This window comes from Labrus bergylta, chromosome 2, assembly GCF_963930695.1.
Source record: "Labrus bergylta chromosome 2, fLabBer1.1, whole genome shotgun sequence".
In the NCBI taxonomy this organism is placed as follows: Eukaryota; Metazoa; Chordata; class Actinopteri; order Labriformes; family Labridae; genus Labrus; species Labrus bergylta.
In genome coordinates, this window is record NC_089196.1 from 13490190 (window position 1) to 13503347 (window position 13158).

General features: G+C 43.4%; 1 protein-coding gene across 8 annotated transcripts in view; it reads right to left on the minus strand.

The window, feature by feature from the left end:
• Window positions 1-13158, minus strand: part of mef2cb (myocyte enhancer factor 2cb) — a 70348-nt gene that overhangs the window by 33702 nt on the left and 23488 nt on the right. For all 8 annotated transcript variants that reach the window (XM_065965214.1, XM_065965222.1, XM_065965219.1 and 5 more), the window contains one exon: window positions 4363-4580. In XM_065965214.1, the coding sequence (XP_065821286.1) occupies window positions 4363-4416 (54 nt within the window). In that variant the 5' untranslated portion in view covers window positions 4417-4580. The remainder of the gene's footprint in view (window positions 1-4362; window positions 4581-13158) is intronic.

Consider the following 13158-nt stretch of genomic DNA (forward strand, 5'->3'; position numbering starts at 1 on the left):
TTTGGTGTGTAAAATCAAATAAAAATCTTTAATTTTAAGTTGGACCATTATAGGATATCAAAGAAAAAACAGAAGAAGCAAATGAGGAAGACTTTCTATTGAGTGAAAATAGGAGAGTGACATGAGAGAGACAGAACATGTGAACGAGAAAAAAAAAGTAGGATAAGGAAAAATAAATAAAATGAGAGAATTAAAACACAGCAGATCAAAGGTGAGAACTTTGTGAGCCCTTTTCCAGGCAAAGTCTCACAGCTGAACATATGACGGAGAGGAGTGCCATTTGCTCTGTTAGAGGAGGAGATAGTAGAAGGTGGGAAACAGGGAATTAGAGGAGGGGTGCAGGGGTGAGTAGAGACCCTGTGGGCCTCATTATTTTCCTGCTGTTAATTTCACTTGCACATTTTCTCACCCCAGTGCTGTTGATTGGAGAGAAGAATGCTTTGTCGCTGAAACAAAAAGACCCCTTATTTCAGCGGCAGCGCTGCTGTTCGCAATGTGAGGGAAGAGAGTGGCCATATGCAGGAAGACATAAAAAACTTAGATTTGTAATCTTCTTCCAGCTAAGTCTGTGATTGTATGACATTTGTTTGTGGGAGTTTGGAGATTGTGTTTTTACTTCCTGCCACTGATGACCTGGTCCATGATTAACCTTTGGCCCCTGGTCCCTTCCCCCCTTGGAAACGACATGTCTCACACAAGCACACACACATACACACCGATTTGCACAAACAAGTCATCCTAAATTAAGTCCACAGAGTGCACTGGCTGGAGAGGTTACACTAATTAGAGCCAATTGCAGTAAATTAGTCGATCCCCAGGACCGACTCCTGAGAGATAGATGTGTTTAAAATGTGTACAAGTGTTTACAAGTGTGCATTTGGCTATGTTGTGAAAACAAGACACCAAATCATCATTTAAGCTTGTGAGAAAGTGTAATCTGCTGTTTCTCAAACTTATGCCAGTGTATGTCTTCACACACCTGTGCGTGCATCCCAGACCGAAGGTGTGCGTGTATCTGTGTGTGCGAGCAAGAGCAAGAGAGTGTGCTCTGTGTGAGCAGCCCATGAGTTTATGGCACAGGGGGCCCTTTCATGTGCCCGAGGCTGGGAGAGGGTCTGAGTGGTCGTGGGGCTTGGAGCCAGGGCTCACACACTGCTGCCCACTGTCCGGAGCTCCGGGCAGCCAGTCAACGCCAGGGAGGCCTGGTCCTTCTGCCCCTGCTCTCGGGAAGTGTTTCGGGGCCTGGGGGTGGCAGCCCAAAGTGGCCGCCCAGAGAGGGCCAGGCCCTGTGCCCACTGTGATGCTGCCGCCGCTGCATGGTGGGCAATGTAGCCCTGTAGGTGGCAAGGTAGTGATGACAGCTACACAGAGTGGTGCCCCTCCAAAGACGTCTGCAGTATGAAGTTTATGTAGGCATGTAAGCGTCAAGGGAAATGCTATATAAGGCTTATGCAGTTATTTGGGACTGAAAGAAGTATTGTGCCGTCTTGATTTATACATTTTTAAAGACTCTGTTTTAAGAAGTTGCTCAAACCTTATACACATAAAAAAGAGTTTGAGGTGTAAATCAGCTCTATACAAATGCATCTGCTGTTTATTTGGCTCAGGGTCTGGAACATTTCCTTAAATAGGAAGTGAAAACATGCAAATGAAAAGCTTCCTTTTTCTTACTGTTTTTTTTTTTCTTTTAAGAAATTTGAAGTTTCTGTGTCTGTCTTGTGATGCCCGCCTCTACATATTTAGTGATGTCATTTATTTAGGTTGTAGGTTGAATGACACTTAGTGCCGTACGCTCCTCATGCATGTGGTGTTTTTCACAAGACCAATGACATCATGTCAGTAGGAATTGCTATTGGACTTAAACAAACAAAACAAACCGAGCTATCATTTAAGAGATCAGAACAACAAAATCCAGCCATGTATTGATTTTTCCTTCCCTGAACCCTTTTTCCTCTCCCTCTCCTCTCTTCGCCTCCCTCATCCTCCTCCTCCTCTCCCTGTAAGTAAAGCCCGGATATCTCAGGCATCGATTCCCCTCAGGTGTCCTTCCTGTCTCCCTCTTTCCCTCCTTATCCGCAGGAGCCGGAGTGCCTGGTGTTACTGGCGGGCCCAGGCTAAGGTTGGATGAGAGAGCAGGGCTGAGATAACGCTAAGGAGGAAGTGTGGGTGCTGCTGCAACATGATAGCTGTAGTCTTCATGTAAAACTGTGTGACCTCCTCCTTGCTCTTTCTCTGTCTGCTTGTCTGTTTTTCAAAAACAAATACATGCATTATAATTCAGAGCCCATGGGTATATTTTGTGAGGTGTTGTCAGCCTGTTTTTCAATCTGTCTTCTATGTATCTTTTGCAGTTTTTGTGCAGGACTTGAGCACTGATCACATTAACACAGCGTCCATTTCTCTCTGAAGCGAGTTCGGGGTGGGAAGCATAAATTCTGGAATTATATTGCACTGCTTTGTTTTAAGTTGTAAGCTGAATTAATGAAGAGTTTCAGACTTAAGTTATCATTTTGATTTATCTTGATTGACCTAGAACTGAAAAGACAATAAACCGTGTAAGTCAGGAGGGATATTGGAATGTATTTTGTTGTAAACACTTTAAAAAAAAACACCTTTGATAGGCCATTAATTACCAATTTGAAAACAGCAGTTTTTTATTTGAACCACCTGCTAGCAACCATTACAGCACCGTAAATTCCTTGTTAAAATGTTATTTGTTGGGAAATGTGGCCGTTTCAAAGTGTAATATTAGCTGTCGGCTGTACTTACGAGCTAACAGTTGGATAGTGGCTGAAAGCTAATGGTGCCTGTTTCTTTACTATACTAATGTTAGACAACAGCTAATTTTAGCATTTAACCACCTTTTGCATTATTATTAATTCCTAGATAACAACTCATCAGCTAATAATTTATCTGCTCTACCAAACTGTAATATTTAGCTGCCAGGCACTTCCTATCTGTTGAATATTAGCTAGCAGGCAGTTGAAAGCTAACGTTTGTTGTTTGACCCTAGTTAAGGGGTAATGAAATATGTCCCCCTGGATTATCACTGTTCATTGTCTTTTACGATTGTCTGACACCCTAAATTGCCACCTCTTACAGCCTGGAACACAGCATTACAACATTATAACAGTATTAGAGCTCAATCATAATTACTTGAAGTTCTTTCCCCGCACTCAAATTTTCACTCTCCTCTTTTACTCCGCTCTCACTCACTGAGTTGATGCCTGACAGAGGTCACAATCTGCTTCAATTACTCCTTCAGTATTGACCGATCAATTCCTCAAGCCTCTTTGTGTCGCTTTACTCTGTGAGGCATGGCTGTGTGGCTCTCATTGTGGATGTCGCCAGTGGAGACGCTGCAAAAGCAATGAAGTAAAGCCTGTGTTCGGACAAGGTGTGTGTGTGTGGCTATGTGCGCATTTGACCTGTGATCCAGGGGCCATGTTAGCAGCGTATGGATCCAATTGGGCTGCCAGGAAGCTGACAAAGTGTCAGTGGTCAGTCGTGCCACAGGAAGTGATCAATTGCGGGCCTCGGGGGCAGTGAGAGAACTGTGTCTCTATCTATTTCCTGCCACAGACGGCGGTGTCTGCCTGGACCAAGACATCCACAATTTATCATGTCTCTTTCAAGTAATGCCAGCTGTTCTTAAAAATGTGTGCTGCAAGAAATCTATTGTTGCAAGGTTAGTTCATTTCAAGGTTTTTTTTCTAATTGCTATGCATGCACAGCATCTCTGGTTTAGAATGTCTCCTTGCCAAGCATAGGAAAGCTACAGCGGCCCTACTGTTACTGATTTAGCTGAAGAAAAATACTGATTCAGTGTTTGTCTCCACCTCATCTCCGCCCTGTTGGCTCGATCCAGTGTGTCACTTTGGACCATCCCATCTCTGTTTGGTTGTTTGTTTATGTTTTTTCCCACCCTGCCACTCCAGTGCTACTCGGTAATATTCCACTGCTGGTGAGCTAAACTCGGTGGCATGGTGCGAGAGGTTGGGTGTGTGAAGGGTGCTACAGTTGTGTGCGTAGGCTGCGGTCCTTAAAGTGGGCAGTGATATGCAGTGGATTTTTTTTTTTTAAGAATTACAAATGTTCTCATGCAAATCTGTTTAGAAAAAGTCGTCCTGGTGCACCCACACAAACAAACCCGCCATTATGAACCGAAGGAACACCTCTACCCAAAGCAATATCCCCTCATACACTTCTCTGTTGTCCAGTTCATATTATTGCCCAGACTCCCAGAAGACCTTCATTGTTCAGGGCTATGTGGGGTGCAGGGTGATTTTCCCTCCTCCCTCCTCCACCCCTCCTCCTCCCCACCCTCACACTCATCCATCCTCCCATCCCCCAGGGACTTACCTGTCTGTTGCGTTCATCCATAATCCGCGTGATCTGAATCTTTTTTCTCCCCATCGTCCCCGTCTTTTTTCTTTCTCTCCTCTTTCTAAAGAACTCTATGCTTTCTTCACTCTCCCCTTTCTTCTTCTTCTTTCTCGTCACTCTTCTGCTCTTTCTTTATCTGTCGCTTTTCTGCTTTCTATTTGTTCCAATCAACTCAAAGATTCCAGCATCCGTACCTGTAAGAAAGAGAGAAGAAAGGGGAGGGGGGGAGGAGAGGAGAGAAGAGGAAGAGCATTAAATGAAATGAAATATGGCAAAATACTGAGAGAAAAAAATAAAAGTGGCATCATGGCAGCCACAAGGGAGGGTGAAGAAAGACAAAGAATCTGTCAACAATGTTGTGAGAGCCGCTGTGTTTTTCACTGTCGATATCATGCAAATCAGTTTTTGCATTTTTTTTTCCCAGGCACCGACTATGAGAGAAGACAGCGCTGTCAGGATCTCGCTTCGTTCACAGAGAGTTTGACAGTGTTTTGGAAGTGCCGCTAACTTAAACGCTCTAATCACCGACACTGTAACATTACCTCCAGACTGAGAAATACATTTTCTTTCTTCCCACGAACTGCACTGTATTGACAGTGCTGGTACAGCCAGACATGGCTTTTATTGCGAGTCTATCTGGAGCTCATCTCCAAAATGATAGATGTGAATCACAGGATGGAATACAGATGTAAAACTGAGCTCAGTCTTTCCATGTTTTAGTAAAACAAAGCCACAAAACAAAGGATAAAAGGTGCCAAGAGTGATCTTTTGAATCACGTTAAATAGATTTTTCTTAGAGGCAGAAAATCTAACTGAATTCCAACATGAACATCATCCAGATTTAGACTTTACATTTGTGTCCAACTGAAGAATTGCACTTTTGCCTTTGCTTTAAGGGTTGGATGCCAGCAGCTGATGACCCTGCGTGTATTTTGCGAAAAAGAAGAAACCTGCGCTCCAAAAAGTTTGCGCGAGTTAACGACTGTGTGTCCGTACGTATGTGTGTGTGTGCATGTGTGTGTGTGTTCTTATGTGTTCTTGTGTGAGTTTGGCTGAGCCTGAGCTCCAGTGCATCTCTCCAGAGTGCTAAAGTAGGCCAACCCAATCTATCTCAGGGAGGAGCAGAAGAACTGTTGTTGTGTTTTCTTTTGACAGTAGAGGTGATAACGTCCCTCGTTATGCAAATGAGCATCCCATTATTTAAGCACAGTGCAATGCAGGGGAGCTGTCAGCGCCATCACATAAAAAAAATCCTCCATCTACCCTGCCTTTTTTTTTTTTTTTCTACTTTCCCCTTCTTCTCTCTTCTCTCCTTTCTGAACCAGATTTCCGGCACCTGGCAGCACAAGCATCAGACATTGATGTGGAAGACGACACCGCTTCACCAGAAGACATGTCGGTCGCTCTCTCTATCACTCTGTCTCTTCTCTCCTACACTATTGCTCTCTTCTTCTCTCCTTTGCACCATCCCGCATACATGCGCATTGTAATGCACTTCCTTTCCCCTCTTCTTTTCCCTTTTTGTCCCCATTTTTTATTGAGTAACATGCATGAGAAAGCACAAGAAAGCAGTAAACCCCTGAGGTAAGCGCAGCACATTGCTATGCACTTGACCTCTTTGTGCAAGAGTAGGACATTGATAATGAAAGCGCGTAATAGGAACATCCAGGGATACTCTGGCTCTTAAGACAGACCAAGGGCCTGTAGCTGGAGTGCATAACTGTAGATCTTCATGACAAGTGTGCCGCAGTAATGTTACTTTCTTGAAGTAATAATAATAGTATTAGATTTGGTCTTTCTTTATATATGCATGGTGTGAATTTAGAAATGATATCCCATTCTTTAGGAATAACATCCCATCGATCCCTGTGTACATTTTGAGTATGTACGCAAAAATCGTCCATCACATCAATTTAAAACAAAATGTGACAATACAAGTTGAACAATGATGAAACGTGTGACAAAAAATTTCCCAAGTTGATGTTTGGAGTACGCCCACTTATGGAAGAAATGAGTAACAAACACAAATGCATCATTTGGCAGTTAAGACAACAGCTGGACTGCGCCATCATAATAACAACAAGATCTAAAATAACTCTGTGGCAGCTCTGAAGAGGCTATCCAAAACATTTGAGCATTGCTCTGCACACACACACCCATCCACAGACAGAAAAACAAAGCACTGCCCTCTGGAAGAAAACAAAGAAGGATGTTGTCAGACAAACTGGGATTACAAGCCAACACCGAGGCGCTTTGGCACAAGACAGCCAGACAAGGATATCAATCAAGCCGGCGTACCTCAATCACAGGCTGACAGCATCATCCCCTCCCAGTCTTTGTACTCAACACTCCCCCTGCCTGGGCAGCGCTCCAAACAAGGAGGCGTTACCTTTGTGATCCCTGCCTCCTGGCCTCCACCTCCTCGTTCCTCCCACAGTCCGCTGAGCAGAGCTGAACCTCTCAATGTCAACAACCGCTGGGGCAACACCTTAGGCCTTACGTAACATTAGCACTAAGACTAAGCCCATGTCCTGAACATTTAATCCCCGCTTTTGGCTCACAGCACCAGCCAATGCTCCCTGAGGTGAGGTTCTGCTGCCGCTTAGCCCCGTGTCGGTGCCTCCCGGACTCAACTAACCCCCCCCCTCCACCTATAGCCCTATCCCTTCTCACGGTTGCCTCCTCTACCTCCTCCCACACAACGACGCAAGTCCCCTTCCCCTCGGTCCCCACATTTGCTCACACCCGCCCCCGTCCCATATGAGTGCCAGGCCGCTTCTGGATAACAACCGAGCACCCACCTCCTCATCGTGCTTCTTTCCCTCTCCTTCCCCTGTCGATGGAAAGAGCATCGGTTAACTTAACAGATTACCACTGAATCACGCAATCCAATTTAGCCTCATGTTGCCAAGAACTGAAGGGTAACAGAAGAAACCATCGCAGTTTGGAAAACATGGTAGAGGAGCACAGGCAGGAATTTTTTCGCACGGCACTGACATCTGACCTTGATGGGGCAAATAAGTTGAAGAAGAAAAAGAAGGGAGTGAAGAAGACAGAGTGACACAGAAGAGAGAACTAACACGCTTACACACATTAAGCCAATTTGCTAATCCTGAAGCAAGGGGCAGGGGAAGAGGGAACGAGCTGAGGAAGATGAAGCATACACAAAAGAGTTTCTTTATCTTCTCTGCAGAGTTTGACTAATGGTATGCTTGCTTTCACACCAGCCTGGTAAACTGGAAGGTGGCTGGGGCAGATGACTGCTAAGGTCGAAGGGCAAACTGGCACCAAGCAGACAGAAGGACAACGGTTGCCCCTTTTGCTTGTTTTATACCCTCTCTGTCCCAACTCTCTGTGCTCTGAAATAGAGAGGTGACTATGAAGGAGAAGGCAGAGTAACGGAGAAGAGAAGAGAGGGAAATGGAGTGAAGCATAAAGAGGGATCTTTTTGAACAGGCACCAGGCCTCTCCAGGGGGAGGGGAATAGCTGTACCCACGACCCTCCCATCTGTTAAGCAGACGGACAGAGAGAGAGAGAGAGAGAAAGAGAAAGAGGGAGCAGCGATTCAGCACATAGATCTAACAAGCGTTCTCCCTCTCTCTTTAAGTCTCACAAGTGGAGCTGAGAGGACGATGAGAACATATACACTCAGTGCACCACAAGGCTTGATTCTAGGTCGCCTCTCTCCCAAGTGTTTAGTCACTAAAAACTAATATACAGCACACAGCGCTTTTTCACATTCTAATAGACGGTCTGTAGGGTGCTTGTTAATGTGGCTTTGTTATTGAGGACACGGAAGACGACTTCTTTGAATCAAGGGAGCAGCAAGAAGAGGAACTTTACCTTGACTCATGCTCAGGATTTATTTGTCACTTTGAAAGACAGCTGTAGGGCTTTGTGTTGCCCCTTTGAATTCAAGTTCCTAGAACCGGAGTTACACACAGTCATCCACCAGATTGTTTCTGCATTCAGAGAATTGTACGGGGAAAATGGCGAAAATTTGACTTTCCTTCTGTGCCGAAATCTGCTGATGCTTAAGTATCAAATCCTAATTCTAGACACGTTATAGCAAATTGGGGAAGGTGATTTATCATGACAGGAGTGGCGATGTTTTTCTAAGAAACCCCACCTCACCTCACAGTACATCTGCAACACATTTGGTAATAGCATGTGTCCCGAAAAATATATATATCATGCCAGTATCCCTTATCCTCCTAGGAAATGTGGCTGTGAGGATTTAAAATAACATATTACAGTGCAGTAAGTAAACCTTTTAGGAGGTGTATGGCACATTAAATAAACGCTCTCTCTTTTTAAATAAACTCCCATTTCCTTGAAGAGCAGAACCAAAAACACGCTTTAATATGGTTTCCCAAATACAATCTGAACGTTAGTACACACACACACACACACACACACACACACACACACACACACATACACACACACACACACACACAGTGCAGTTTTTACTTGAGCATGTCTGTCATTTTTGTCAGATTTTTTTCCCCCTCACGAACGTAAAACTTTATTCTTTCAGATTTGTAGATTTGTCGGGGGTTTCTTCTTTGTCTTTTTTGATGTAGCGCGTGCAAATGTGTTTGCGTTTCTGTGTGTTTGTGCTGCATTTTGAAAAACACGCCGTTTCATCTGCTGTCAGGATGGATGGAGATGTACCAGTAGGAATGAAAGGAGGGGAAGGATCAAGCCAAAGGAGCGAGTTGATGGCCAGGCAGGAAGGGAACAGCAAAAAAAAAAAAAAATTGTGTATCAGGTCTCATTGTGCCTCTAATGTCATTACAGGCAGTGACTCCTCTATGTGGCACGCCACACTCCCCATCTGTCAGAGCAAGATAGGCAGGGTGACGAATGGCTATCACTGCTACTTCCCTCAGCCTCCACCAACACCCCCGCCCCCCACTCTAATGTCTGTATCCTTTTCCAGAGCTGGGGGAGAAGAGTGACCTAAACCTGGGCGGTAGCCCACGCGTAGGTGGGCCTCTATGGCTCTGAATCTCTGCAGATATTAGGACTAATTTAACATGTTAGCGGCTAAAGAGATTAGCAACACGAACATCTGGGGATTAGAGTGATAGTGGTGGATCATCTCATAATGTGTTCATTCCTTCTTTTTTATCTCCCAGCGAGCTAAACTTGAATTTGAGAGGCTGCAGTGTGCCTGTGTGTGTGTGCGTGAGTCTTTGTGTGTGTTTGTGTGGTGTGTTGGAGAATATGTCTTCACCTGTCTCTCTCTATTAGCTCATGATTTAGTTGGATCATTAGGAAGACAGGTTCACATGTATTCTATTTTCAATCTCTATGTGCCTTTGAACTGAGACACCTGTCTATTGATGAGCAGGAAAGTGAGCCAATAGCCTGTGGTTGGCACAGTTTTCTATACTCTGTGGAGAACTCATAAGTGTGATTGACATGATGGAACAAAGTATATTGTTATAAGTAGCAGAACAAGTGCTAAAAGATGAGCTCTGGATGTATCCGCTAAACTAAGTTCAACCGATTTTCAACTTAAAACTTCAGACTGAAACTTTAGGCTTAATTGATTTTGGTTCTAATGAGACTCTGCCAGCCCCAACAGCTCAGGCCTGGACTCTTTGAGGACGGAAAGACAGGAAACTCACTCATACACAGACAGATCAGCCGAAGGATGTGACATCAGCATGCATTCACAATCAAAGGTGCTAAAGGTGCTTCCTTCACTAAATGACAACGTCCGGTGTAAATTTGAAATCAAAATCTAATCACAAGTAAAAGAAGAGTGCAAACAATAAAAGTAATAGGCTACTTAATGAGAACCATATACTTGAGGCCTTGGTAAAACGCTCTCTTATTTTATACTACCATGTGCTAATTTAAGTTTTTTTTAAATCAAATTGTAATAGTTAGCAAATGGGGGTAAATTGTATATTTTGATTCTCTAACTACAAAACTGAATTAAGACATTTTTAAGTGCAAATCTTTGATTAAGTAAGTTCGCTGAGTATTTGTCAACTTTGGCCAGATATAAGTGGCAGAAGCATTTAAATGATTCTTAGATAAGGGATTTTAAAATCATATTCATGGTAAAAAAAATCCACTTTAAGAATATGTTTTTTTAACAGTTTTTTTCATGTATTCACTTAGCACCCTTTACACACTAGCTGAAATATGTTCAATCTCTGAACGAAATAAAACAGCTAAAACTAAAAGACAAATTAGAGAAAATTCAAAACACAAAAATGTATTTAGTTTAATACATGTGGCTAAATATGACATAAAGTGTCTAAGATCAGATGTGATGTCTCTTCATTTTAAATGCCACGCAAAATTAAACAAATCTCTAATATACTGTACTCACATGTACATAAAGACATTTTCACATTCAAAAAAACAGCTCTTGCTATTATTTGTTTGTTCAACATTTGAGTTTTTTTTCCAAAGAATCCTGTCTGAACGCAGCTGCATTTAATTGAAAATAGAAATATAATCAAATAAATTTTGAATTTAAATGTTGAGATAATTTATTGTCTCTGAAGAGTTTTGCATACTGGTGTCTTAACAGTATCAGGCAGTAATGAGAGAGTCAAAATGTAGACGGGTACGGAGCCCTGCCCTTCGTTTGGGCAGCTGCACGTCTCTCTCAGCACCTGCACACAGAGGCCTTCAGCTATCAGAGCCGCGGTGGAGACAGGTAGCCATTCGTCAGAGCCAGAACACAGACAGGTGAGAGCCATCTTTCCATAGCCCATTGCTGACTTCCCCAAGGACAAAATGACTTGACACAATGCATCAACCCCCCATCTTTGAAAGGAGGCCAAGGGCTGTAAAGCCACAGCTGCTGGGCCACGGGTAGACGAGCGAAAGGGCACACATGAATGCGAGACGAAGCCAGACAGACGGGCATAGTGGTGAAGAGTAACCAACATGGTTAAAAAAGGCATTCCTTGTCGATTGTCAGCAGATTTGTGTAGAATGATAACTATAACTAAGAGGACCGCAATGACAAAAGTAGCTGTGCATATACAGACAATTGTGTCAAGCTGGAAAAATGATATCAGAAAAAAAAAAGAAGAAGAGAAGAAAAAGCAGAAGCAAAGGCGAGCCACAATATGGAGAGGCCCCGGAAAAGGCTTGAGTGAATCACCATTTAGTGCGTTCAGTATTTCCATGGCATGAGCATAAGGAGGGGCGATGGACACATTCAAGTATGAACTAGAGATAGAAAAGATGTTAGGCTGTTAACGGTGAAGTTTAGCAGAAGGAGGTGGGGGGGGGGGGGGTGGTATTTAAATGTTTTTGAGGATGGAAGTGGTGCAGATTGTGGTGATACGCACATGTTTAAACACAAATAACTTCATATAAGTTTCACTTTATCGACAACACCACAGTTTCTTTCACTTCTCCCTCGAAGTCTCTCTCTTTCTCTCCACTTGTGCTCTGCTGTAAACCACTGTCTCAGTTCACATGTTGCCCTGCAGTGAGACCCAAGGACCCAGATGTGACAACAAGAACAACGTGACAACGTAGACACACGTTTACTCATGATCCCGGACACACAAGTTTACATCTATTTGCAAAGGTAATGAATCCCCTGTTTATCCATATGTCAGTGAAACCAAACAAAAAGAGAAACAAACTATATTATTGCCTTAACATATGCAGTGAAATTGCACAATAAACCCTTCAATGAGTGTTTCCAGCCCCCATAGGAACAGCCGGGAGTCATGTCACTAAGAACACAAAGTACTGACATATTCACCCAATTATGTTCCCTGCTGAGTATGACAATGTCTCAGGATGTCAGCAATGTTCTCCAGTGTGAGTGTACATGTATGTGTGCGTTTTTGTCAGAGGCTATGCGGCCTTGTTGCTGCACAGGCCATGCTTACTTACAAACTTCCCTGTAGTCTTTTGGCCCTTACTCCGCCTCCCCCAGCCTGCACTGTATATACACAGAAGTCATAGTTCAGACGATCTGCTGATGATTTCATCACACACCCCCACCCTTTACTCTTTCTCTTTGCCACAGCATTCTAATCACCCTAATTAAAAGCTTTGTTCATTTAGAAATCTCTGATGACAATTTGTTTCACTCTACCCTACAGCAGTGGTGGCTGTGAAGAGGAGAGGAGAATTAAATTTGATCTTCTGACAGCAATTATTAAATGCTCCCTCCTGGCCTCAATTAAGGCCTGCAGGCTAATGCTAATGTGGCTAGCCCCTCATGCAACCACGAGACAGTGGCGTACTTCCCTTTTTTTTTTTTTCTTCTTCACCATGCTTGTAAACCTTTTCCAGCATGCACATGTGGGTGGGCATGTGCGTGTTCTGTTCGCTTGGCGTTGAATGGAAATGTGTGCGTTCTTACGGGTTATCTGTTTTGCATAGTTTCTGATGGGAAAAGTGATTTCCTTTTTTGGCTATTTGTTGAAACAAAGTCAGCAACGGGCAGCTAAATGGGGAAGTGGTGGATTTACTATTTATCCTCGTCTCGCCTCATCAGCAAGTTTGAATTCAGCGATGAAACTATTGGTGGTTATTTATGAAGTTGTGATCATAACAAGAAAATACTGAAGCTGCTGTGCTATGAGTCACAACTTGTAAACATTAAAATGAATGAGGAATACTTGTAATTACCTGCAAAATACAGCTCTAATTAAACCTATATTATGGTCAACAGTATACATTGCCCTTTCCTATCGTTGTGACACTCCAGCAGCATTATGTGTCATGGTCACAGCCTCGCTGAGCTTAAGTGCGAGCCACAGTGCTGC